The sequence below is a fragment of the Lonchura striata genome, chromosome 4A, assembly GCF_050655825.1.
Source record: "Lonchura striata isolate lonStrDom1 chromosome 4A, ASM5065582v1, whole genome shotgun sequence".
In the NCBI taxonomy this organism is placed as follows: domain Eukaryota; kingdom Metazoa; phylum Chordata; class Aves; order Passeriformes; family Estrildidae; genus Lonchura; species Lonchura striata.
The window spans coordinates 11690701-11704678 of NC_140742.1; the positions used below are offsets into that span (position 1 = coordinate 11690701).

General features: G+C 40.6%; 1 protein-coding gene across 1 annotated transcript in view; it reads left to right on the plus strand.

The window, feature by feature from the left end:
* LOC110480095 (uncharacterized) overlaps positions 1 to 13978 on the plus strand; it is a 28154-nt gene that overhangs the window by 122 nt on the left and 14054 nt on the right. The window contains exons 2-3 of the mRNA XM_085571028.1: positions 5 to 403; positions 3478 to 3561. Coding sequence (XP_085427154.1) covers positions 5 to 403; positions 3478 to 3561 — 483 coding nt within the window. The remainder of the gene's footprint in view (positions 1 to 4; positions 404 to 3477; positions 3562 to 13978) is intronic.

Below are 13978 nucleotides of genomic sequence, written 5' to 3' on the forward strand. Positions count from 1 at the left end.
GGAGGGCGGGGCCGCGGCGGGCGGGGCGCCCGGCGCGCGGAGAGAGGGGGCAGCGGCGCGCCGACCGGGCCGCGCGCCAGAGTGGCAGTGGCAGAGCCAATAGGAAGCGGCAGTCCTTCGCCAGCCAGCCAATCAGCGGGCGCTCCAGGGAGGAGGGGCGGGCTCCGCTGCGCCCTGTCCGGGGAGGCGGGGTTAAAGAGGACGGACAACGCGGCGGACCAATGGGAGGCGGCGGTCGCCCCGGGCTGGCCGCGATCTGCAGGGGTGTTTCCTGTGCTGGGGAAAGAGGCGGGGCCGACCGCGATTGGCAGGAGTGTTGAGCGGTCGGTCCGACAGCCAATCCTCGCCTCACACACACAGACGGGGGAGGCAAGGCGGGGGAGAGGTGTATTCGGCGGCGAGAGTAAGGGGGAAGGCGGGGCATTGAGGAGATGGGCAAGCTGTTTGGCTAATCAGCGCAGAGCCGCGGCTGACGAGCGGTACCGGCTGACGTTGCGTTCGCCCGGTTCCTTCGGGGCGGACCCCGCCCCTAGCGCGCGGAGCCGGCGGCGTCTGCCATTGGCCGGCGGCGTCTGCCATTGGCCGGCGGCGTCTGCCATTGGCCGGCGGGGAGGGCGCGCGGGCGGGGAGGGGTGGGGGGGCGGAGCGCGCGCCGCAGAGGAAGTAAACAACCCGCCAGCGCGCGAGCGGGCGCTGCCGGGGCGGGCGGCGTGAGGGGCTGCGCGTGATTCCCCCACAGGGTGCCATGTCCGGCCCCGGGGCTCTGCCTCACTCGCGCTCACGGACCCCACACATCTTCTCAGCCTCCAGACCCCCCTCAAAGCCCTCTCAGATTCTCTCGTAGCCCTCACAGGCTCCCTCATAGCCCTCACAGACTCTCAAAGCCCTCACAGATTTCTTGCATAGCTTCTCATAGCCCTCACAGCCTCTCAAAGCCCTCACAGACTCTCTCATAGCCCTCACAGCCTGTCAAAGCCCCCACAGACTCTCTCATAGCCCCTCAAAGCCCTCACAGATTCTCTCACAGCCCCCTCAGCCCCCACTCCTGCCCTGGCAGAGGCAGCGCGGAGTTGGTGACATGCAGTGGGTTGTTTATTTTCCATCCACTGCTGCGTCACCATTGTCTCGAGTTCGGGATTGCCCTCTGCCCGTCGAAGTGGGGTGACAATCCGCATTACTCTTGTGACCTTTGCCTGTGAGATCCGGGCAGGCCACTAACATAATTCCTAGGGTTTAGCTCAAAATACGAAGAGTGAAGAGCAAATTCATTCTGTTTCACAGGTAACGGGCATTTCTGTGACATAAAAATCTCTGCTCCATCTAGATTAATTGTATTGATAAAATACAGCGCTGGATGAAGTTACATGTACGGCTGCCCCACTGCAATGGTGGAGGGCAGGGAGCCACTTCCAGTCCTCTATCCACTTCCCCAACATTTTCTTCCTCTGGTAATTAATTCCTCCTTTTGGCAGCTCGCCTATATCCTCACAGAGGACACTGTCCAAGCTGTGGGCAGAGCACACGGCAGGTCTGTGACAGCCCAGAACCCAAGCCTTGTTCCTGTGCTGTGGTGCGGGGGTGCTTAAACTGCAGGGCAGGGCAGGGTGTTGGCCACAGATACTGTTCCTGGTGCCTTCTCACTCTTAATAAAAGCATCTCTGCCAAAGGTACGTTTTATTTGAGTTAGGAGTTTGTGTGTACCAGTCATGTCAAGTGTAAAAATAATCCTTTTCCTGTAATGCAACAGCAAAGATCACTTCCCTAGCCAGTAATTTTGACCACACGTCTCTTTACTTTCTGTCTTGATTTGCTTTCAAGGGCATTCTTGGACTCACTCACCTATGATTCATTATGAGATGACAACTCTCAACAATTCCTGACATCAGCTTCCATCACCCGCTTGTTTTGTTTTGGGATAAATAGTTCTATGTTTTCTTTCATTCTGCCTCTCAGGTGTGGGAAAAGATATTTTTTGAAGTCCGGTAACTCAATTTGAAAGCTGACATGCCAAGCCTTGTACTTTCCACGTTGATTGTTCATGTGTCTTTTTTTTTTATATATATAATTCTCTATTCACTGCCTGCTCACAGTGTTTAAGCTGCACTCTTTTTGGTTTATGTTTTTACATCATCTAACATGGCCTATTCCTGTACATTGCTAGAGGTCCTAAGTGTTATGGCAATACTGTAAATAGGGTGTTACTACAGAAATTTATTTATTCCCAAAACAAGAATTATTAACACTAGAAAACTGATATTAAATATAGTTTTTGGAGCCATTCAGACATGTTGGCACAAAAATACACAACTCAACTCCCCATGGTGTCATGAATTAACTATACAATTATATTGCATTGTATTGTTAATAGCCCTTGGTAGAATGAAACTGGTTTTGGAAGATGAATTCCTTTTATTTTTCATTCTTCTCTGCCTGGTCCAAACAGTTGGGTGAGGCTGAGATTTCCATAATTGTTAGGGCTTCATTCTGTACTTTTACATGAAAATTTAAAGTAGTTTTAAATGTACAGAGCAAGGTGAACTTTGTTCATTGCATGTGTATTTGGGCTTGTTGATAAAGGATATACATGGGAAGAAGAAGGGAAAACTTTTGAAAGAACGGGCTTAGGTTCTCTTTTTTGTTTATGTTTTTTTTTAGTCATCAACCTCTGGGCTTGCTTGACAGTAACTATGAATAATCTGTCCCAGTAAGAAAAAAAATATATCAGTGTTTTCTGGTCTCTTTTAAAGTCCTTTGCTCTTACATTGCATTTACAGTGCTTTTGCTAGGGAGTTGAGAAAGCGACCTATGCATAATGAAGTCATGCAGAATTTTGGGGTGGTGGACACATGTGATCAGACTGGCAGGGACCTGCAGAAACAGAATTAATAGAAATGGATTTTTCCACTGGGTTCTCTCCAGCTTAAAAGTAGTGCTTAGCATTCCTGAAAACTTAATTTATTCATGTTTTCCCATGTGATTACTAAAAAATACTTACCAAAAGTACAGGCTAATCTATAATTTGCATACTCTTTCTCAACTTTCATTAGTAGAAAGAACAACTATTTGTTTCTTCTGTCTTTGAATAGATATTGTTTAGAGTCTTTTGTGCAGTTGTAGAATCAAAATTACGGGTTTCCTGCAAGAATGATTTTTTATTTTTGTAGCTTATATAATACATTTAAGTATACCTGTTAGTGTATTATACCCTTCCATTACTGAGATAATTGTCTGGCTATGGGATTGGATCCAATTTTACTATCTTTTTTGTCACAAATGATTATAACTTTCACAGACTTCTGTAGGTTTCTTTCTTACTGTTTCTCTGGCTACTTGTCTGGCATAGCCATAGCTCACTTTGTAAAGTCAGTGCCCCACTTTTTATATAGAATCACCTTTATATTCATCACTTTTGCTTACAGAAACCAACATAGCCTGTGTATGGAATATTTCCTTAGCTGTGGGTGCACTGTCTTTCAGAAATGAAAAAGAAATCCAGATTCTCCTCCACACGTCTCTTGATCTTCACCAGACTTGAAGAACCTGTAGTTCTTAGAGCTGGAGGTATGTTTGCTTTATGTTTCATGTATTTGCTCTTTCTACCCTACCAAGTGTCTGCATGAAGCAGGCACTGTCTAAGGCCAAAAATTTGAAACCATTTCTTTCATTACAGTTTCCACAAGTGACTATAATGAGTGTAATATAAAGCAATTAAGCTATTGGTAGTCATATTGTTGACCCAAATGCAGGGCCAAATATGTCATCTGTGGCTGAAGTATTGAGGAACAAGGAATGGGTTCCTGCAGGGATGTCTGAAATTCTACAAGGAGTGATATTATTCATTTAGTTAAGATATAAGAAGTAAATGGTTTTGGATGTGATGTTGCATGATTTATTGTTCATTTATTCTAGTTACAATAGCCTGTCTTACACCCATCCTCAGTTACATCTACAGGAGTAATTATCCAATAAAAAACAGAAAGGAAATAAGTTTTGTTGAGTAATAAAACACAATCCTGGTTCGGTTGTGCTTGTGACATGTTCATAAAAGAAAAGGAACTGGAGAAATTACCTCTCTAGAAATTTAGAATTGAAATATCCCAGAAGTATTTAGCAACCAAAGGATGTTAAGTAAAGGGTAAGATTCACAGTTTTTAATTGTATGTGTTACATTTTCACCAATCATATATTTCTATACATTTGTGCAAAATAAATTAATGTAATTGTTCATAATGTGTATTTATGGCCCAAACTCTTCCCTCATTTTAACTTTACATCTCCAAAGTAGCCTGCTCTCATTTCCTTCTTAGCAGTTTTGTTCTCACAGCAGGTCATACGGTGATTTTCACAAGAGGCAAAGTTAGCTCACAAAATCAAATAGAACAATGATTTTAAATTACCAGTTAGCATGGGTCATTCTGCAGATGGGGAAGTGTACCTGTCAGTGGAATAAGAAAATGAAACTATTGTGCCATTCTTAACCAAGATCCAGAGGACAGTAATACCCTCTGTTTAAGGTACAGATAGAGAGTTCTAAATTGTCACTTCAGTTTTTGGCAGGCTTGCCCTACTTCCTTGGGCAAATCTCTCCTACCTTGTTTCAATCCCTTGGTCATTTAATGGAAATAAAAATTTCCCTTCCTCAAAAGAGTTTTAGAGATTTTATCTCTAAAAAATCTGTTCATGACAAAGAACCTCACACATTTTGGTATCAAGGTTATATCAAATTATTATAAAGCCAGCCTGATGCTGGCTTTCCTTCATTCCTATGGTTGTATAGAATCCACTGTGCTCTAAGAGTCCTCTACATGTGCATTGCCCGGCATAAGCTACATGTGGTCTTATTTCTCTCGTCCAGGTCTTCCTTGCTGTGTTGTAATAAGATGCTGAAATGTTCATAGCAATTGTGATGATGCTCACTTATGAAAATGTACATATTTGAATTTAAGATTTTCAGGCACAAAAATTAAAGGCAGACATATTAAAGAGTTCCCAGTTTAAGTTAGAGGGAGCTGTGGGTGCTCAGCCCCTCTCTGATAATGATGATTTGGTTGTTTATTTGTTCCATTATACTCCTTTCACCATCTATCTAATCCTATCACATTATTGTCTACAGAAATACTGAGACACTTGGTTTCTTTACTATTTTGTATAATTGGGGATGGTGTCACCACGCAGTGAAAAGAGCCACAGAATGCTGCTTTTCAAAGGCATACGCTCACATTTTCACAACATTTTCTCACTGGATCATGAATGAATAGTAAGATTATTCTGCCTGTTTGTTTTCCTATTGATGGATAGTTGCTGTTTGGGATATATAGATTTAGGATTATGTGTGATATTATGCAACTCTGCTAGTGAAAGAAACATAAATATGCCCTTTTGCTGTACACAGTTTGGCCGTATGTCCAGATCATTAAGACAGGGAAACTATTAAAGCAACCAGACTCTTATTCACTAGTTTCACAGATTGTCTTTGAAGAATAGCAGAGTGGAACAGAAACTAAAGATACCCATTTATATAACTGGAAATTAAAATGGTATAATTAATATCAGTTTTCAACTATTTATGGTAATGAGCAGACAGTTCTGGTTTTGTAAATCAAAAGCTTTTTTTTCCAGACTGAGTAGAGATGAACATTTCCCACTACCTTCTTTGCGGTACGTCGTATCTAGCAAAAGGTGTTTTATATCAATTAGCCAGTATGTCTTTAATTCTTTGATTTTGCTACTAGGTGCTGATTGCCCCCTTTGGTTTGGTGGTTCTTGGTGATGGAGTCAGAATTCCAGGCAATGCCTCTGCAAGTGCCACAGGCAAAGATGAGGATCACTGGCTCTGACTGGAACTGAGCCAGTTCTGGAAATGTGACTGCCAGGGAGGGCACTGTGCTGGCCACTGCTACTAAAGACTGGGCTGATAGACCGTGTCAACAGGGTTTATAATACTTGTAGCAACCTGTAGCAACACCAGGCAGTGGAATTAATTTCATCTTCCCCCACCAAAAAAAGAAAGGCCTTTTTAATGCCCAAATAGGGACATGAGGAATTTGAGATAAGAACAGGTAACGGACAAAACATGGATGAACAGTGCTAGAGGGGGAAGAGCAGAATGATTGTGGAGTATTTTGGTAGTTGTAATTATGATGAAGGAATGAAGGGAGTATTGTCTGTAACTATTGTTGGTGTTTATGCTATTTTGATTTTGATGCAGGGAATTCTTTTGGTTGATGTAAGTGAAGTTTGTGATGAATGTGTATTTTCATGATAATTCTTAAACATATGGTACCCAGAGGTGAAGAATGGAATGCTGGCTGAGGCAGCGCGGTGTTGGTGACATGCAGTGCGTTGTTTATTTTGGTAGGTTTGGGTAGCTGGGCGTAGGGGCTACACGGGTGGCTTCTGTGAGCAGCTGCCAGGAGTTTCCCCCATGTCTAGTACAGCCAGTGCCAGCCTTCGCGGTGCTAGCGCCTCAGGGATGATGTATTATGGAGGGGAAAGCGTGATTATGGGTTTTCTCTGGTGGTCGTCCTTGTTTCCATCTCAGGGAGGGCAGAGCTTGGTTCCAGCAGTCTGTTTCTGGAGCTCCCTGATGCTCCTTAACCTTTCTCCCTGCGCTCGCAGCAGTGCCACCGGTGTGAGCGAATCAATCTTCTCGGCCTCCGCTCGCTCCGCTGCTCCTGCGCTGCCACCCGCTCCCCGGGACGGCCTCTGGCACCTGGGCGGCGGCGTGTTCCCATGGCAGCTCTGTCCGGGGCCACGGCCGTTCTGGCGAGCGCCGAGGACGTGGCTTTGTACCCGTCCCGTTGGGAGGGCGCCGGGCGGCGGCCGGGAGCGCCTCCGGAGCCGCGGGGGGACGGACCGGACAGACGGACGGCGCGCCTCTCCTGGCGCTCCCGGGGCGAGCTTCAGGGAGTGCCCCTGGCTGTCGGAATGCCGTGAGCTCCAGAGAACCCGTAATTTCCACTTCCCAAAGGTGCGGTGAAAATACCTTTATCCTTCTGTAAGGAATTATTTTAAATGTGTAGCATGACACCACAGACCTCTCGGACAAAACATACTAAATGCACTGCTTTACTGTTTGACGTCATTAGCAGAGAGTGGTTGCCTTTTTGTTAGTATATATGAGTCTGGTTTAATTATTGCAAAGGGAATTAGTGCTCAGTGCTTTGGTGCCCCTCACGAAGTCAGTACTTGCCTGACACACTTGAGAACACAGGGTGAGGCGGATCTGTTCCAGAATGGGACAAAACGTGGCCATGCCCGTTCAGAGCAGCTCAGTGAGAAGTTGTGACTCAGAGGCATCCTCTGAATCATATTTCCCCTGAGCTGTAACATTGCACAAGTGGGGAGTGTGCCATCAGACCCTGCCAGATGAAGCATGTTCCTTCCTTCATGTCCAGCCAGTTCCCTGTGCTGACACAGAAGGGAGCAGAATGATGATTATGTTTGCTTCTGACCCAAATTCCCCCCACTTCTCCACTTGCTCATGGAAGGAAATAATTTCTCTTTGAGGTTGGCTCATTAATTTAGTGCCCTTAGCACAGCTTTGAGGAAGGGTGGCACAGAATGCAGGAATGCCTTACTACTTCCATGCAGAACTCTGTGACCATCAGATGCCCAGAGTATAGTCTATCTGCACATGTGTAGATAGGTGAGACATTTTACTCACCTGTGAGCTCTGAAACTAGTGCTTGTTCTTTGGGCACTCACTTTTCATCCTGTAGAAAGCAAATCTGTCACAGTGAGAGAAGATATCAGCAATGCATACATGACTTGCAAAGGACCATTCAAGTTTGATTCCCAGCAGACTTGGCAATAATCACCAATATGATTAGACAAATCTGAGTTGTTACACATTTTTTTAAGCAAACGAGTTGCACTTACATGGAAACCAACAAAAATACACTTTCTGTCAACTAAATTTAAGAACTAAGGCTAGCATAATCAAATAATCAGCCAATCAGCTAAGCTCTGCAATGACTTCTAACAGATTCAGGCAGCAGATTTTTCAGATGAGCAGTGATTTATCTGTAAATAAAATTGAGATTAAAGTACTCATTTGTTAATATTAGATCAGCTAGCAATGGAAAGCTCTGTTGTTCTTGATGTCTAAAGAAGTTAATGATTCTGGTAGGAATCAAGCACTGAGAATTCCTGCTTTAGGAGCAACAGTAATCCTTTGTGAAGCCTGGCAGTGATTAGCACTTTTTTTTATTTCTTGGTTTATGAGGAAAGAGAATCTATAATAAATAGGATAGTGTGTGTTGAAATAGGTTATTTCAGTGTTAAACATCTATACTTTTCTAGTGAAATTTTCAGAGGACTTAACCTGAACCATTTAATTAAGGGACAAATTATGCTCCTGTCAATGCATAAGGAAATACCAATTGCTCAGTTTAGCCTGTAGGGCAGTTTGGGTGAGTAGTTCTCACCAAAAGAGATACAGAGATAATTATTTTTAATCAAAACCTTTCCAAAACTATCTTAAGACTCCTGAAGATAAAATGTGCAGGGTATTCATTTGTATCACTTCATTTCATAGCAATGCATTTCTCATCTTTAGGCAATGTATAAAGGAATAGTGTACAAAAAAAATTTTAAATCCTTTCTAAGGTTCTGCTGTTGCTCCTTTAATAATATTCTGAAGTGTTCATGTTCCACATCTCAATTATTTTGAATCTTGCAAAGAGGACATGGCATTGGATGTTAATCCCTTCAATAGAAAAGCATAGTATGACATAATCAAGCTGCCTTTCATACAGCTTAACAAACAAATTATGTTCCAAATAGGTTTAGAGAATTCATTACTGTTTGTATGTGTAGTTACAGAACAAAATCAAGGGTATACATGGAAATGACATAAGTTTACAGAATGAAGAAGTGCAACAGATAATACCCCTATGTTTGTTCTTATTTGCATATTTAAAGGCCCGTTGTTAGTATAATAATAAGTAGATGGCAGTTTTAAAATAAATCAGACTGAAAGCAGGTGGTGAGTAAGTGTGCAGAAAAAGTCATATTTGTAGGGATTCCTTCACACAGTGATTGCTCATTTGAGGGGCACTGGCCATCGTACATTCTCTAGAAGATAAATGAAATAAAAGTAAATAACACATTTCTCCTAAAAATCTTTTAGTGACATTACTATTTTAGGCTGAATCAAGACAGGCTCATTTCCGTGCTCTTTACTGTACTATGAATAGAAGGTGTGCTAGAACCTTCTAAATGCCCAATCAAACAGCAACACAAGTTAAATGGTTTGAAGAAAAGAAAAACCAGTAAGGACAGCCTTTGTGGGAAGGTAACTATACTGTTAGGAGAGGGGAACAAATGCAGGCCTTGTACAGGTGGAAATAACTCCAAATGTCCTTAGAGCAACACTAATTTGCCATAACTGACCAGTGGATTGAGCCATCCTCCTTTCCAAAAAGTTCACCACTCTTAGCCTTCAAATTGTTTTTACATTCTTCTCTTTGGACCTGTGTGAAAGCATTAACAGAGGTGAGTAGTTCAGAGGAATGTTACAGTTTCTTCTATGCTGTGTCTTGTAGGTTTTTTCTCCAAAAAGCATTAGGATGGTATTGCTCTCTAGTGAGACATTTTGGGTTAGTGTATTTATTAAGTTTAAAGTTTGCATTTATAGATTAAGACAAAAAAAAAAGTAAACCTTTTGATGTCTATATTTTTTTTATCTCTGACATAATTAATGAATTAAGAGCACAGCTCAACTGATTGTTCAGTATAGTCAGAGCTTATGAAACTCAGCCTGCTAACTCTGAAATTTCTCATTGTAATGAAAACATGTAAATCAATGTTCACATAGTTCTAATTTCTTTCATTGTCAAATCCAGTTATATACTGGAGAATGTTGACCTAGTCAATCATTTGCTCAGAGACTGCTTTTCTTTCAGGAATTTGCACTGAAGTTACCTGCACCATTTGAAGTTGTACCCATGTACTCGATGTGCAACAATTTACAGCTGACTCAGAGCAGCTCAGTGCAAAAAAACAAAGTGACTAATCTCTTTGTAGAACTGAGGCTTTGCAACTTTGCTCTGAGTCATCATGACAGCTCAAAGTGCCTTGACTTAGTGCAGAAATAAATAGATTTAAACAGAGCACTCGGTTTCAAAACAAACATTACTTCTGGTCCTGTCAAAGTGACCTTGTTAACCCCATTTTATAGCAAAGTGTCATTGATACGCAGGGTAATTTCAAATCTCGAGAAGACTGTCAGAGTGGAGCCCAAGAAGTTATGGGAAAATATGGATGAAAGAAGGAAGGCAAAAATATTTTCTCACCAATTAAGAGTGCCACACAGAGTGGGAGCAGTCATTTGTCTAATAGAAAGACAAATGACTGAACTGAAATAATAAAATGGGAATTGGTGGCATTAGAATATGTAGGAAGAGGTAAGGGAGATATTAAAAAGTTTGCCTGTTCCAAACATATTTTAGCCACCCTTAATCATTTCTTCACATTCAAAGATCAAATAAATAAATAACTAAACTAAGCAGTAACATTAATCCTCTGTTATTTGGCAACCCTCTTTGTGTTACATATTAATGGTCCTCTTATCTTTATGCTCCTATCTTAAGGGTAAATATTAGTACAAGTGGAGCCAAAATCTCTTCTGAAATGGATAAGTAGTTTGTGATTTTGTTTTCCAGGGCTGCTTTGCCTCAGTGTAACAGGAGTTCAGGTCTGCCAGTGGGTGTGTGTAGTAACACCCAATATCCATGCACAAGGCACCTTCACTGGGGAGCAAGCATTTCAGAACAGAAAACAGCATTCATATACAACCTGTAAATTATGGATATCAAAATCGATTTAGTCATTAGATAATCAGTCGTAGAATTGAGTATATTATATAGGGCTTGAGGTAATAATGTGGTTTCTTACACACATACTACTACATCTCTGTAATTAATTTATATATAGGTGTTGAAAAAGATTTTTATAGTAATAGTCTCATTTAGTGTCTCATTTCATACAGGCTGCAATTGCTGCAATAGTGGGAAAAGTACATAAATCTAACAAAACTTCAGAAATGAGCAATGTCTTGTTCTTTGAGTCACAAAATTAGCAAGAGGTAACATGTTCATTAATGTTAAGAAAGGATGTTTGTTTAAATGCTTTTTTGCTTGAGGAAAGATCATGTATTATCTCAGAAACTGAGCAGATTTGGGCCTAGTCTGTACTTGAATGGAAGATGTGTAATAAAAATTTGTCTGATTACGAGAAAGGATGTCCGTGGTTTGGGTAGGTTTGGTGGTTGTGGCTGACTCAGTCCAGCAGTCACGCCTGCTCTGGTGGGAAGGAAACATTTCAGTGCTGGAATTGGATCCCAGAGTCATTCGGTGGTTAGGGTAAATTTGGATACACAGTGTGTGGCATTACATTTAGGAAAGCTTTTTTCTTGAATTTTCAGCTGTATTCCCATAACAACAATAGGAGATGTGCAAAGTTTGACAGTATTAAAATAATATAATACAGAATAAAATAAAATAATGAGATACAGTATTAAAGTAATGTAAATATGCATCAAATATTATTAGTGATTGACATATTTTGTTTTGTTTTCAGCATAAGTCAGTAGCACAACATGGTCCTCATTACAGTTTCCCTGTATGCTGATCTCTTTGTTGCTCAAAGACTTTTTACTTGTAAAAATAAGTAGAGGTAAATTGATTTAAAAGTTTAAAAATAAGTAAAGGTTCTTTGTGTTACATCTACAATCCAAACATAAACCACAAAAATGATGCTTCAAATGAGCTGAAAATAAGTACTTGTAGAAAACTGAGATGGGAAGATAAAGATAAAAGGACAATAATGGCAGCACTGACAAAAATTTGATGGCATTTGTACAGAATAAATAAAAAAATTATCTAAAGCCTGTTAGTCCATTAGTTTATACTAATACAAGAGAGAGAGACCTTTACAAGGAGTGTATAATCATTGCACTTTTGAAATTGCATTCTTTCTGAATCAAAATTCATTCCAAATCTGACAATTAGGATGTGATGTAAAATTCACCTTTGTGGATACACACTTTCAGAAACTCATTGTGGTCCCAAAATTATAATTGTTTTTATGAGATGGAATTTGATATTTTTCTTATTTTTCCAAAGCTTCTTTGGAATCCACAAGATTTAATTTCTGTTGATGGTTCATTCTGTCATTGATGTAGCTATGAACATTTCACACATTAAAAAATTGATTAATTTAAAATTAAAATCGCTGAAGATTAAAGGGAAAGTTAATTTTTGTAACTTGCGAAAATAAAATTTGCATGGAAATTTTCACTGTAAAATCCTTTCCTTCATTCCTGTTTATTTGGGTGCTAAAACTTAATTCAAAACCTTTTTCTCTTTAGCCAGAAATCCTCTGTTCCTACTCATCTGAGAAGCACATCCTCTGCTGTTCCATTACAGTTCTCTGTCTAGAAAACACCTTTTCAGTCTTTGTCAGAGTAAATGCCCTGGTTTTGGGTCCATGAGACATCTGGCCCTGCCACTGTGTCTGGGGCTGAAAAGCACTCGCTGGGCAGGAATTTGGCTTGGAATGCTGAGATCCAGAAAGCTGCTGGCTCTGGAAATTACCCCATTTATGAACTAGTGTTGCACTTCTCTTTAGATTGGAAGAAAAAAAAAAAAAATATAATGGCTACAAGGTCTGCAAAGTAGTTTGCCTGCCTGTGGGAATAAGTTTTAAATGTCATGAATGAAGTTAACATTATTATCTATCATGAATCTGAAGACTGAAAAAACAGAACTGTGTTTCATAATATCTTTGGGGAATAATCTGACAAATAGATCTGCAATTAGGGATCATTTCCTGACAGCTTTGGTGTTTTCTGTAAAGATTGTGTAATGTTGATAATGAGTTGTTGGATTATATTCACACTTAAATCACTTAAACTATCTTTGCCTCTCATGTGGAAAAAGAAACAAGGTATTTTTAGAGGGGTTATGATGTGTTTCCAAATTTTGGGGGTGAAGGAACTTGCTATAAAGTAGAAGAAATGTTACTTTGGGTGGTATTTTTCATAGAAAGTCTTACTCTATTTCATGAGAGAACTGACAGAGTATTAGTTTTCAAATGAATATCAGATAATATTATGCAACAACATCATGTCATGATATTTGTAAAATAATTGCTAGCTGGAGTAATGAGTAAGTACCGAAAACAAAGACAACTGCGTAAAGCTGCTCATATTTGCATGGGTAAGCTAAAATATGTGTTTAATTGCAATAATTCTCAAAGTTCTTGTAAACAACTATTACATTTCTTAGGCAAACATGCTTGATATTTTTAAATCTAATGATAAACATAAATATTTTTGTTATTCACAGAGGTATTTAAGTTCTCTGTGTCTTCAGTCCTCCACTAGAGCTGCTGGAAGTGAATTGCTGCATGGCACAAGCACTGCTGTTCTGGGAGTGGGTGCAGCCTGAACTGGGTGGCCAGGATGGTGTCCTGTGCTTCTGCATGCTTGTTTTCTATCTGCAAGCATTGCAAAGAAAATTCTCTCTTACACTTTTAGAGAAAAAGGGAGGGAAAGTTGTGCTTTCATTGCAAAGAAGTTACTTATAGTATGAGTAACTTCCTTGTGAGACTCATCCTTAGCTAGATAGTAAATCTAGAGCAGCTTTGTGGAAAGTAAGATCCTTGACAGAGACAGGAAATACTTTGAAATTTATATTTATGTTACATTAAAAGTTTTGCGTTTTGAAACTGGATGTTTCTGTCAGTTTGTTACCTGCCTTATCTCTGAACTTTGGTGCCTTCACACAAATATGATAGTGTGTGCTTTTTGTAGGATCACATTTATGAAATGATTTCTTGATTAATGTGACAGGAAAGATTTCTGAAAGTTTGACAAGCTCCAACTGGTTAGGATCTCAAAGCACTGAAAGCTGGTGATGTCTAAACCTGCTTTGCGGAAAGTCAGATATAAATGTATTCAAAACTGAAGGTG